Source organism: Cupressus sempervirens, chromosome 3, assembly GCF_028749045.1.
Source record: "Cupressus sempervirens isolate cs-2001-9-10 chromosome 3, ASM2874904v1, whole genome shotgun sequence".
NCBI classification, from domain to species: Eukaryota; Viridiplantae; Streptophyta; class Pinopsida; order Cupressales; family Cupressaceae; genus Cupressus; species Cupressus sempervirens.
In genome coordinates, this window is record NC_143120.1 from 487,816,244 (window position 1) to 487,830,487 (window position 14,244).

Consider the following 14,244-nt stretch of genomic DNA (forward strand, 5'->3'; position numbering starts at 1 on the left):
TGGAGAGGAATTTTTCTAAGATGTTTGCTCGGTTTGAAGCTAGCTTGGATGATTGGTTGTTTGAGATGTCTACTCGATTTGAAGCTAGCTCGGCTGATCGAGTTAGGGATGAGGTAAGGAAGGAATGGCATAGCGAGGTTGAGTTTGGTTTTGTTGATTAGTTTGTGGAGTCTGATACAAAACTTGCAGAGCAACTGGAGGTTGTTACTGAGGATATTCCTAACCTTGTTGATGTTGGGATGGACATTGGTTTTCATGATCAGTCGGTTGGGTCTGACATGGAAATTGAAGAGCACTTGGTCGTGGATGATCCGATTGCTGTTGGTGGTGAGTTATGTATTGTAGGGCATCTTGTTGTGAGCAATGAGATTGTTGGGGTTGTGAGTTTGGCATGTGTTGATGGAGATCTACATGTGGATTTTGTGGCTGATATGGAGTTTGTTGCTGCTAGTATGGATTCACTAGTTGCTGTTGTGGATGAGGATTTGATGTTGGAGCATTATAATCAATTTGTTCATTGGAGTGAGTATGTTGATTGGGTGGTTGAGATTCTTGTCTTTGACAGAATGATGCAGATGTGGATGATGTGCAAATTGGTTTTCTTATCCCTGTTGAAGTGGAAGCCTTTGGTGAAGATGAAGTTGGTTGATCTTTCTTTGGGCATCAAAGTGTGGGACACACTTTTCTATTTACCTGGGGAGTCTGATGCAGGAGCATCATGGGTTTGCTCAGTGGCTACTATGGATTTCATGAGAGGAAGCTCGATAGTTTCTTTGAAAGGTGCTTGGACTGGTGCTCGACATACATTGGTTGCTCGGCATGGTCTGGGAGCTCGGCATGGTCCTTGGTTTCTCGGCATGGTCTATGGTTGCTCGGCATGGTCTTGGGACTCGGCATGGTCTTTGGTCACTCGGCATGGTCTTTGGTCACTCGGCATGGTCTTTGGTTACTCGGCATGGTCTGGGGGAGCTCGACTTTGCTTAGGAATTTGGTGCCTTTTGTAGGTCGTGTATCTAATTTTCTACAACGAGTTAGAGGATGAAAATTTGAGGGATGGAAGAGGGCCTAGATTTCTAACTACGGTTCGAAGCTCGAGTTCTAATTCATTCGGAGCTAGGAGATATTGCAATTTTACTAAGTCATCGATTTTGAGAATTTAATTGTTGTAGGAGGCCGACTTTGGCATTTAATTTATGTATTTGTATTTAATATGTGTTCTGGGCTGGCCTGTGGCTTAGATTGGTATAAGTAGGGGTTGTGGGAAGTCTTTAGGATGATCATTCAGCTAGGAGAAGTAGAGGAGCTTGGAAGAGCGAATTTTGAGAAGGGCTAGTAACCAGGGTTTGGGATTGGATCTTGAGAGATCTTGCAGAACTATTACTTGCGTTGTATTTGGCCGTAACTGGGAAAGCCTTACAGCCCGACACATTGCATGTAATCAGTTATATTTTATGAATATATTGTTATGATTTGGTATCAAATCTTGCATTATTGCTCCTTGTCCTAGCATTGTTGCTTCTTGTTATTACCTTTCTGCTGCATGGTTCTATAGCTGGGGGCTAGGACATCTCCTTTGGGGATTCTCCTGCCTGGCACTGCGTCAGGTGGTAGCAGAGCGAAGGTTGTTCCTGAGTGTGTGGACAGATCGCCGAAGTTGAGGCAGTTTGCACCAGGTCTTGGGTTGGAGAAGTAGATCTGAGTTGATCTTGATTTGGTGGTGGATTTTCTTTCTGGAGTCCTAGATCTCTTGGTTGTGAGGTGGCAGATTGTGGTTCTAGCTTGCAATTGCAGAGGGCTTACAAATGGATCGATGGATGCAAAGATGGATGAATAATCTTGTTGAGGCATGATCATAGAGAATTTGTGGATTGCAGATCCATGGTCCTAGACTTGTGATGTGGTTCCTAATTGTTTGTGTAAGGCGGCAGGTTGCGATCTGACTTGCAAACAATTTGGTTGTCACAAGGAGCATGGGAAAGATTTGTTGCAGAGGGTTTATGAAGATCTTGGAGATGGCTCTGAGAGGATTGGACCCTAATATGATTGTGAATCTCCATGATGTAGTGGAGAGGAATTTTTCTAAGATGTTTGCTCGGTTTGAGCTAGCTTGGATGATCGGTTGTCTGAGATGTCTACTCGATTTGAAGCTAGCTTGGCTGATCGAGTTAGGGATGAGGTAAGGAAGGAATGGCATAGCGAGGTTGAGTTTGGTTTTGTTGATCAGTTTGTGGAGTCTGATACCAAACTTGCATAGCAGCTGGAGGTTGTTACTGAGGATATTCCTAACCTTGTTGATGTTGTGATGGACATTGGTTTTCATGATCAGTCGGTTGGGTCTGACATGGAAATTGCAGAGCACTTGGTCGTGGATGATCCAATTGTTGTTGGCGGTGAGTTATGTATTGTAGGGCATCTTGTTGTGAGCAATGAGATTGTTGGGGTTGTGAGTTTGGCATGTGTTGATGGAGATCTACATGTGGATTTTGTGGCCGATATGGAGTTTGTTGCTGCTAGTATGGATTCACTAGTTGCTATTGTGGATGAGGATTTGATGTTGGAGCATTATGATCAATTTATTCATTGGAGTATGTTGATTGGGTGGTTGAGATTATTGTCTTTGATAGAATGATGCAGATGTGGATGATGTGTAGATTGGTCTTCTTATCCCTGTTGAAGTGGAAGCCTTTGGTGAAGATGAAGTTGGTTGATCTTTCTTTGGGCATCAAAGTGTGGGACACACTTTTCTATTTACCTGGGGAGTCTGATGCAGGAGCATCTTGGGTTTGCTCAGTGGCTACTTTGGATTTCACGAGAGGAAGCTCGATAGTTTCTTTGAAAGGTGCTTGGACTGGTGCTCGGCATACATTGGTTGCTCGGCATGTTCTGGGAGCTCGGTATGGTCCTTGGTTTCTCGGCATGGTCTATGGTTGCTCGGCATGGTCTTGGGACTCGGCATGGTCTTTGGTCACTCGGCATGGTCTTTGGTTACTCGGCATGGTCTGGGGGAGCTCGACTTTGCTTAGGAATTTGGTGCCTTTTGTAGGTCGTGTATCTAATTTTCTACAACGAGTTAGAGGATGAAAATTTGAGGGATGGAAGAGGGCCTAGATTTCTAACTACGGTTCGAAGATCGAGTTCTAATTCATTCGGAGCTAGGAGATATTGCAATTTTACTAAGTCATCGATTTTGAGAATTTAATTGTTGTAGGAGGCCGACTTTGGCATTTAATTTATGTATTTGTATTTAATATGTGTTCTGGGCTGGCCTGTGGCTTAGATTGGTATAAGTAGGGGTTGTGGGAAGTCTTTAGGATGATCATTCAGCTAGGAGAAGTAGAGGAGCTTGGAAGAGCGAATTTTGAGAAGGGCTAGTAACCAGGGTTTGGGATTGGATCTTGAGAGATCTTGCAGAACTATTACTTGCATTGTATTTGGCCGTAACTGGGAAGGCCTTACAGCCCGACACATTGCATGTAATCAGTTATATTTTATGAATATATTGTTATGATTTGGTATCAAATCTTGCATTATTGCTCCTTGTCCTGGCATTGTTGCTTCTTGTTATTACCTTTCTGCTGCATGGTTCTATAGCTGGGGGCTAGGACATCTCCTTTGGGGATTCTCCTGCCTGGCACTGCGTCAGGTGGTAGCAGAGCGAAGGTTGTTCCTGAGTGTGTGGACAGATCGCCGAAGTTGAGGCAGTTTGCACCAGGTCTTGGGTTGGAGAAGTAGATCTGAGTTGATCTTGATTTGGTGGTGGATTTTCTTTCTGGAGTCCTAGATCTCTTGGTTGTGAGGTGGCAGATTGTGGTTCTAGCTTGCAATTGCAGAGGGCTTACAAATGGATCGATGGATGCAAAGATGGATGAATAATCTTGTTGAGGAATGATCATAGAGAATTTGTGGATTGCAGATCCATGGTCCTAGACTTGTGATGTGGTTCCTAATTGTTTGTGTAAGGCGGCAGGTTGCGATCTGACTTGCAAACAATTTGGTTGTCACAAGGAGCATGGGAAAGATTTGTTGCAGAGGGTTTATGAAGATCTTGGAGATGGCTCCGAGAGGATTGGACCCTAATATGATTGTGAATCTCCATGATGTAGTGGAGAGGAATTTTTCTAAGATGTTTGCTCGGTTTGAAGCTAGCTTGGATGATCGGTTGTCTGAGATGTCTACTCGATTTGAAGCTAGCTTGGCTGATCGAGTTAGGGATGAGGTAAGGAAGGAATGGCATAGCGAGGTTGAGTTTGGTTTTGTTGATCAGTTTGTGGAGTCTGATACAAAACTTGCAGATCAGCTGGAGGTTGTTACTGAGGATATTCCTAACCTTGTTGATGTTGTGATGGACATTGGTTTTCATGATCAGTCTGTTGGGTCTGACATGGAAATTGCAGAGCAGTTGGTCGTGGATGATCCTATTGCTATTGTAGGGCATCTTGTTGTGAGCAATGAGATTGTTGGGGTTGTGAGTTTGGCATGTTTTGATGGAGATCTACATGTGGATTTTGTGGCTGATATGGAGTTTGTTGCTGCTAGTACGGATTCACTAGTTGCTGTTGTGGATGAGGATTTGATGTTGGAGCATTATGATCAATTTATTCATTGGAGTGAGTATGTTGATTGGGTGGTTGAGATTCTTGTCTTTGACAGAATGATGTAGATGTGGATGATGTGCAGATTGGTCTTCTTATCCCTGTTGAAGTGGAAGCCTTTGGTGAAGATGAAGTTGGTTGATCTTTCTTTGGGCATCAAAGTGTGGGACACACTTTTCTATTTACCTGGGGAGTCTGATGTAGGAGCATCTTGGGTTTGCTCAGTGGCTACTTTGGATTTCATGAGAGGAAGCTCGATAGTTTCTTTGAAAGGTGCTTGGACTGGTGCTCGGCATACATTGGTTGCTCGGCATGGTCTGGGAGCTCGGCATGGTCCTTGGTTTCTCGGCATTGTCTATGGTTGCTCGGCATGGTCTTGGGACTCGGCATGGTCTTTGGTCACTCGGCATGGTTTGGGGGAGCTCGACTTTGCTTAGGAATTTGGTGCCTGTTGTAGGTCGTGTATCTAATTTTCTACAACGAGTTAGAGGATGAAAATTTGAGGGATGGAAGAGGGCCTAGATTTCTAACTACGGTTCGAAGCTCGAGTTCTAATTCATCTGGAGCTAGGAGATATTGCAATTTTACTAAGACATCGATTTTGGGAATTTAATTGTTGTAGGAGGCCGACTTTGGCATTTAATTTATGTATTTGTATTTAATTTGTGTTCTGGGCCGACCTGTGGCTTAGATTGGTATAATTAGGGGTTGTGGGAAGTCTTTAGGATGATCATTCAGCCAGGAGAAGTAGAGGAGCTTGGAAGAGCGAATTTTGAGAAGGGCTAGTAGCCAAGGTTTGGGATTGGATCTTGAGAGATCTTGCAAAACTATTACTTGCTTTGTATTTGGCCGTAACCGAGAAGGCCTTACAGCCCGACACATTGCATGTAATCAGTTATATTTTATGAATATATTATTATGATTTGGTATCAGATCTTGAATTATTGCTCCTTGTCCTGGCATTGTTGCTTCTTGTTATTACCTTTCTGCTGCATGGTTGTATAGCTGGGGGCTAGAACATCTCCTTTGGGGATTCTCCTGCCTGGCACTACGTCAGGTGGTATCAGAGCGAAGGTTGTTCCTGAGTGTGTGGACAGATCGCTGAAGTTGAGGCAGTTTGCACCAGGTCTTGGGTTGGAGAAGTAGATCTGAGTTGATCTTGATTTGGTGGTGGATTTTCTTTCTGGAGTCCTAGATCTCTTGGTTGTGAGGTGGCAGATTGTGGTTCTAGCTTGCAATTGCAGAGGGCTTACAAATGGATCGATGGATGCAAAGATGGATGAATAATCTTGTTGAGGCATGATCATAGAGAATTTGTGGATTGCAGATTTGTGGACCTGGACTTGTGATGTGGTTCCTGATTGTTTGTATAAGGCGGCAGGTTGCAATTTGACTTGCAAACAATTTGGTTGTCACAAGGAGCATGGGAAGGATTTGTTGCAGAGGGTTTATGAAGATCTTGGAGATGGCTCCGAGAGGATTGGACCCTAATATGATTGTGAATCTCCATGATGTAGTGGAGAGGAATTTTTCTAAGATGTTTGCTCGGTTTGAAGCTAGCTTGGATGATCGGTTGTCTAAGATGTCTACTCGATTTGAAGCTAGCTTGGCTGATTGAGTTAGGGATGAGGTAAGGAAGGAATGGCATAGTGAGGTTGAGTTTGGTTTTGTTGATTAGTTTGTGGAGTCTGATACAAAACTTGCAGAGCAGCTGGAGGTTGTTACTGAGGATATTCCTAACCTTGTTGATGTTGGGATGGACATTGGTTTTCATGATCAGTCGGTTGGGTCTGACATGGAAATTGCAGAGCACTTGGTCGTGGATGATCCGATTGCTGTTGGTGGTGAGTTATGTATTGTAGGGCATCTTGTTGTGAGCAATGAGATTGTTGGGGTTGTGAGTTTGGCATGTGTTGATGGAGATCTACATGTGGATTTTGTGGCTGATATGGAGTTTGTTGCTGCTAGTATGGATTCACTAGTTGCTGTTGTGGATGAGGATTTGATGTTGGAGCATTATGATCAATTTATTCATTGGAGTGAGTATGTTGATTGGGTGGTAGAGATTCTTGTCTTTGACAGAATGATGCAGATGTGGATGATGTGCAGATTGGTCTTCTTATCCTTGTTGAAGTGGAAGCCTTTGGTGAAGATGAAGTTGGTTGATCTTTCTTTGGGCATCAAAGTGTGGGACACACTTTTCTATTTACCTGGGGAGTCTGATGCAGGAGCATCTTGGGTTTGCTCAGTGGCTACTTTGGATTTCATGAGAGGAAGCTCGATAGTTTCTTTGAAAGGTGCTTGGACTGGTGCTCGGCATACATTGGTTGCTCGGCATGGTCCTTGGTTTCTTGGCATGGTCTATGGTTGCTCGGCATGGTCTTGGGACTCGGCATGGTCTTTGGTCACTCGGCATGGTCTTTGGTTACTTGGCATGGTCTGGGGGAGCTTGACTTTGCTTAGGAATTTGGTGCTTGTTGTAGGTCGTGTATCTAATTTTCTACAACGAGTTAGAGGATGAAAATTTGAGGGATGGAAGAGGGCCTAGATTTCTAACTACGGTTCGAAGCTCGAGTTCTAATTCATCCGGAGCTAGGAGATATTGCAATTTTACTAAGACATTGATTTTGGGAATTTAATTGTTGTAGGAGGCTGACTTTGGCATTTAATTTATGTATTTGTATTTAATTTGTGTTCTGGGCCGACCTGTGGCTTAGATTGGTATAAGTAGGGGTTGTGGGAAGTCTTTAGGATGATCATTCAGTTAGGAGAAGTAGAGGAGCTTGGAAGAGCGAATTTTGAGAAGGGCTAGTAGCCAGGGTTTGGGATTGGATCTTGAGAGATCTTGCAGAACTATTACTTGCTTTGTATTTGACCGTAACCGGGAAGGCCTTACAGCCCGGCACATTGCATGTAATGAGTTATATTTTATGAATATATTATTATGATTTGGTATCAGATCTTGCATTATTGCTCCTTGTCCTAGCATTGTTGCTTCTTGTTATTACCTTTCTGTTGTATGGTTGTATAGCTGGGGGCTAGGACATCTCCTTTGGGGATTCTCTTGCCTTGCACTGCGTCAGTTTTATAGGTTGGATATCATGCAGCTGAGGTTCAAATTTTTGAAGGCAAAATTGACAAAAGTTGGTTTATTTGGGTTTTACGTGTTTTTCCTATTTTTTGTTGGCAAGGTTTTGTTTTAGGAACAAAAAGACCTATCAAATCACTGTCCAAATTGCCTTTTAATGTTTGATAGGTTTTTTTATTCAACCCTATTTTTGAAAGGTTCCTGCTTGGTTTTGTTTTTGATATCCAGATTCTCTTTAATGTGCAAGACATAATGCAAGGTGGAAAGCATCAAGCGTTGAAAAATAGTAGGGGAGAAATAGATCCATGGTACTCTGAAGAAATGCAACAAAAATAGATGGAGATGGTCCAACTCTACCTTTTCATGAGAATATGGCATATCGTATATTATAATTCAGTGCTAAACTCTTGCTGCAGACAATAGGACCTTTGTCTTTGGCCATGTTGAAGAAATCCATGAAGAAGCTTTTCTTACTGACTTAGGCTATTTGATCCCCCATCTCTTGAGACAAACTTTGGAGATGGAGATGCATCTCCAGTACTGGAGATGTCCCTGGAAACATCTCAATGCACAAGGTTCTTTTTCCCACGGTCTCCCTTCTCCAAAGTCTTCTGACCAGAAAATAACGTCTCCCACCATAAGACTTAGGGAAAAACACATTAAAGGCAAGAAAGGAAGGCAAATAAATAAAATAAGCCTGCATAATGTCTCATGCTGATATTTTGGATGTTTACAAATATCTGTGCAAAGTTATAGCAATTGGATATACTGAAGTGTAGGCTTTTTGAGAGGGGCATAAACAGTTGTATGACTGTTTTCCTCTCATTGTAATTGTCCAAGAGAAATTGTGTTTACTATTTACTGTTCTCGTTTTCAAAGTTCTCTGTTACGATATTTTCTGGAAATTATTAAATTATGTTATAAAAGGGTGTCTCCAAATACCCACATCTCCTATTTTTGAAAATTGGCCATACTAATTCCAATGCTAGTCTTTGGCATCTCCAAGTACCCTTCTCTTGGCGACTATGGATTTCTTTAACTGTGGAGACACTGTTACTTCTCTACCTTCGGCATAAAATGTCTGAATGCTATAGTACATTTAGTAGCACTGCAACTTTAATATAAGAAATGGAATCTCTTATTTGTATGTCTACCATCAGTCAATGAAAACTATGGTGATGGCAATAGAATTGGTAAGATGGTCTTGTGTAAGTTTGGGCATAAATGTACTAATATATTCTTGAAATGTTGAAAACATAAAAAATGCTGAATAGGCTGCCACTTGTGACTTTATATGGAGGTCCAAGGGACATAATCATTGCCAAGAAACATCTCAAAACTGGGATTTCTATAACGTGCAATATGCCTGTAAAATGGTCATGATTAGTAAGGCAAATTTTCTATTTAATATGGCTCTAGGTGGATTTTCATCTGTACAGAGAGAAAAACGATGCACTCTCTTTGCTGTGGTGTTATGGAACCTTTTCTTCCATGACGTATTTCAATTTCTAGGATTATGATAAGTCTTAAAGCTGATGTAGATGCAGGTGATTGGTTTATGTTAATTAGGACCCCTTTCCCAGACTGTTGAACTGATGTTAACCAATGCAAGAAATATATTTCCTTTGCATTAAAGCTACTGTACAGGAGAGCCTTTTGCAGAAAATGTAAGTAATAATTTACTGAATGGAGCATTTAAAAGATTGAGATCACATAATGAGGCATTGCCTATAATACAGAAATTATAAGCTGCAACCGTTCTGCTACTGTAAGCCATTTGTTAGCCCATAGAAGTGTGGCAGAAATTTTTTGTTCGGCATCTAATATCCTCTTGATATTGAGTCAGGTGCCTTTCCTCTGCAAGGCTAACTTGCCGGTTCAGGTGATGGTTCCAATTTGGGCTTGGCTTCAAGTTTGGTTCACAGGTTCAGTCAAAAAAATTCGGGGGTTGAGTTTGCCCTTACAAAAACATAGTTAAATAAATGTATACATATATGCAACAGTAATTATGTTCAAAATACACCACTATGCTAATAGTCAAACAACACAGCAAAGAAATGCTGAATAGGCTGCCACAGGAAATATGCCTATCAGGGTTGGAGTACTAGAAATTAATGCAGGAGTCAACACATGCTAAAGTGGGGCCAAGCTAAATCAGGAGTTACATAGCGATGCAATTCTAGGATGGTACACTTGTTATTTCCAATGGTCAAATTAGGATTGAGGGGGCGAATTTCCCTTTTGGCAAAAAAGTAATTTAAACAAAAAAGAAGTTTTTTTGCATTTGCCGGCAGAAGTATTTTGAGGGCCAAATTCTTGCGATGTCTGTCCATGAGCTATGGATTGAACCTTTCTCGTACCCATAATGAACCACTTTCAAACCCAGACTCTTTTCAAACTGTTACGAGAGTCAAGGGTTTGAACAGAGGACCCAATAACATATCAAGTGCGAGGGATATTCTAAATAATTCACTGGAAATCCTGCAGAATTCAATATTCAAGTTATTCTTGTACGATCACAAATTTTTGTATTAGTGTCTTATGCAATAGCATGTGTTTGAACCATAGAAATGAGACTCACCAAGACCTGTGAATGCTTTCTTAGTTGTGAGTTGAGGTAAGGCTGGCAAGTTTCCAGGGTCAAGACATTTTTTCTACTCACCTAACTCAGCACTTTTTTAATAAAACTTACAGAATTTCAATGGTTTTTTGGGTTACAACATAGCCCCAAAATACACATGAAATATAACAGTCAACTCCCCATCTTTGGCTTCAAGTTAATTCACTCCGGCAGGATGTTTGAAAGGGGTTGCAGGTCTTAGGAGTTCTAATGCAAATTTCAGGGTTTAGAAGATCTTATGGATTTACAGACCTAGTCGAATTCAGTAATCAACAGGCTACATATCCAGTGTTGCAAATATCTGCATATTCATAGTTAAAACTATATTATGGTTGCAACATCATCTAGGAATCACCTTTGACACCTTAATAGGAAGGATGCAAGCTCCTCTAAGCTATAGGCTTCTATTGATTGTCTTGATGTTTGTATGGAACTTTTGATGTCATGAATTTTATATTCCATGAGTTTTAAATGTATTTGACAATGTTTATATATCTAAGTGCACTATTTCTTCAGCTACAATTTGAGTTCATGCTTATCCAATTAATATATACTTGTGCATGTAATCAAGTTAGCTTCTAGTTGATGATATTATTTTCTTTAAGGTCAAATAGTGGGTCCATGAAACAAGTTTTAAATCTCTACAACTCTGAGTTTCTTGGGTTTTTCACTTCACCAATTTTTTTCTCTGAATCTGAGTCTGAGGCCAAATCATTGTGTGCCATGTCCAAGGTGAACCTGAATCTCATGCCCGTGGTTTGAACCTAAGAAATGGTGGCAGGATGAATCTCAACAGCTCACAATGTTTAGTCTAGGGCTTCAACCAGTCATTTCATCATTTATTCTGTTCAGGTGCAGGAAAGCACTTAAATGCATCCTAGTTGGATGAATCACTATAATAGCTGCTTTGATTGGATATGTTAAGGTTGTGTAATTTGAAGTTCTAATATGATGAGTATGGAATGGAACTGACAAAAGTAAAAAATGAAGAATTTGGGTATATCATTGATGAACGCGGAGGGGAACAGTAACAAATATTTATTGTTCTATAGTTTGAGAACATGTTATAACTTGTGATATTGCTGTCAAGATTTAACTGTGTGATTTTGAGTCAAAACTCACTGACCCATGTTTCATGAGTAGTGATTCATTCATGGGGTGAAGCACTCATGAAACATGGGTCAATGAGTTTGACTCAAAATCACACAGTTAAATCCTGATAGCAATATCACAATTTGACTTGCTGTGGAAATTATCTCCTGCTTATCATGTTATAACTTCTCTTTAGCTGGATTAGATTATTACATGGATAGTGCAAAGCATGAAAACCTTTCTTTAAATTGTTATAAAGTATTTGAGATAATCATTGTCAGAAGTATTGGACTGAAATGCTTGATCGTTTGAAAGATCTATATCCTCTATATGATTGTTTTAAGGTAGTTAGGAAAATTGATGTCAAAAAGATCAGATGAAATGTTGTACTTTGAGGATGACTCTATTTTATTAAAAGCTTTTCATAAAAGAAACCTTTTCTGTTCGATTGAAGGTGAAAAAAAACACAAATTTTATTCATTCAACTAGTCAAATTACACTTTAGTAATTTACTAATTACACGAAGGCTATAATCAACTCTTGATGCAACCTAAGTCCATCTGCATCTTCAACTTTTCTTACTTGAAAAGTTATTTTCTCCCATACTAAATATGGAGAGGGAGGATTTAGACTCCAAAGCCTTCCTGTACATGGTCTCCACTGTATATTCCTCTCAAGCAACTTCCACTGTAGAATCTAGTCTACTCTAGATTCCACAGATTCTTCACCATAGAAACCACAGGGAGAGGCTTGACTGTTGAACCTAGTCTCCACTTTAGATCCCATAGAGAAGGGCCGACTGCAGGATAACGTACCGATATCAATCATATCTTCCGTGAAAACAATTTAATTTCGTACTCAAACTGACAAAATAAGAAAGAAATTCAAGCTGGCCAAGTCAATGAAAGGGTTGGCAGAGAGATTAACTCTTGTAACAGAAAATAGGGTTTTGAAAAAGGTTTGCACATTTAATAACCAAGGTAACAAATGCGGGAATCTTTTTTCTTCAACTTCCACATGTCAACTAGCAAGATACTTCTATATTGGATGGTTACTTTTGCTTAATTCTTTGTCTATTAAATCTGTCTAGTTTTTTCAAATCAAGTTTCCATATTCTTGTGTCGATGTATCATTGTATTGCTGATGAAGATATTTAACAAAGCAAGGTGCCAAAGGGAATCAATATAGTAAGACTATAGTTCCTTCGTAATGGCGAAAAGTCTCCTAGCCTTATTCAACAGTCTGGAGAGCACGTCTCATTTTTGTTTCCTTTTAGCTTCTAATATGATTCAAGATTTGTTTTATCTGCAATATATTCATCCAAGTTGACACTTTTCAGTTTACATTTATTTTTTCAAGACTTACTAACACCAGCATTCTTTTCTCAGTATTATACCTGCAGCATTCAAATGCAGGAATTTCACTTTATGGTTTTGTGCTCGATCGAGGATTTATCTACACAATATTTGGCCTAGAACTGTCCGTGATCCTGTTCATTCTAAGCCTAACAATAGGTGTTAATTAATGCCATGTTGGCTGTGAAAAAATGTACTTTTTAAGTGTGGGCATTTCATGTTCTTGAAGATGGGCAGTACCTGTACATAGTTTGATGAGAGGTTTGTAATATGTATACCAATGTCTTTTTTGGCTCCATAGAAAGAGTCAGTATGGGTGATCCTTATACTGTTGATTGTTATCACATGCTTATATTAAGAATCGTAAAATCAATGGCACCCAATGTTTTCAGGGGTTGAAAATGTCCATTGCAATTCAATGAATATATATTCTTTATTGATCATTGTCCCTGCCTACATGGGCAGCGACTCTGTATTCTATTCACTTTTTTCTTATCTAATTTCTAGCTATGATATTTCTCATAGTCCAAGTATTTATTTCTCTATTTCCATTCCCCGCTGATTTTGGGGCTTGTATGCCTTGGCTGTTTGCTTGCATTCCTTCTATTTCCAAAGATTCCAGATTATGAAGCATTAAAGACTGTTATGATCTCCATCAAACATATATTTAATCTCTTTGATTTCCCATGCTAGCATTTTAGCCTGCATAGCTGGTTTATATTTGTGGTGTTCAATAGACTTTCCTCAACCACAGAGCTACGCCAAATATGCATGCCAAGTATGCAAGTAAAAAAATAACTCCCAAAATTAACGAACATAAAGATAACACATACCAAACTGTAACACGTAGCAAGCAAGGGCATGGACATTTATAAAGCTTAAGCAGGCTTCAATTGGTGTGTTTGAGCTATGCTTGTTTAATCCACATTTTGAATATCTTAAAAAGATCTATTATTGGGATGAGAACATGTGGAATATTATAAGTGCAGCATGAAAGTAGGACAAGCCTTGCAAAAAATAGCAATTAAATATGTCGCCACATGGGCCCATTGGATGCGTGGAGATTATAGCACTTAGTTATTCTTCTCTTCAGTGGCATATTGTCACCTTTGCATGATGCATGTTTTTAACTTTCTATGTACACTTAGGTTTAATAGTTCCAACAAATTAAAATAAGATGATTTTGTCACTTTGGTGATTGTTTTTAACTTTCTATGTACACTTAGGTTTAATAGTTCCAACAAATTAAAATAAGATGATTTTGTCACTTTGGTGATTGTTGGTTATGCAATGACAATGTGTTGCAATATATGTTAGTTTACCACAAGCTTCAAGATCATTCCAAAAGCATGTGGTTGTAGTTTGTCTCAAACTTTTCACATTTTTATAGTGTCAAATATTGCTTTGCAAAGTTTCCATATAATGACAGAAACAAGGATATAAATTGAAAGAAGGTGATCGATTGTGTTTTTAAAAATTGTTAATATGCCTACTTCT

The 14,244-nt window shown here is 39.8% G+C and overlaps 1 protein-coding gene across 1 annotated transcript in view; it reads left to right on the plus strand.

The window, feature by feature from the left end:
- LOC149567294 (uncharacterized) overlaps positions 1-13,280 on the plus strand; it is a 36,881-nt gene extending 23,601 nt beyond the window's left edge. Inside the window, exon 4 of the mRNA XM_089820467.1 lies at positions 12,781-13,280. Within this exon, the coding sequence (XP_089676593.1) occupies positions 12,781-12,917 (137 nt within the window). The 3' untranslated portion in view covers positions 12,918-13,280. The remainder of the gene's footprint in view (positions 1-12,780) is intronic.
- Positions 13,281-14,244: the final 964 nt, after the last annotated feature.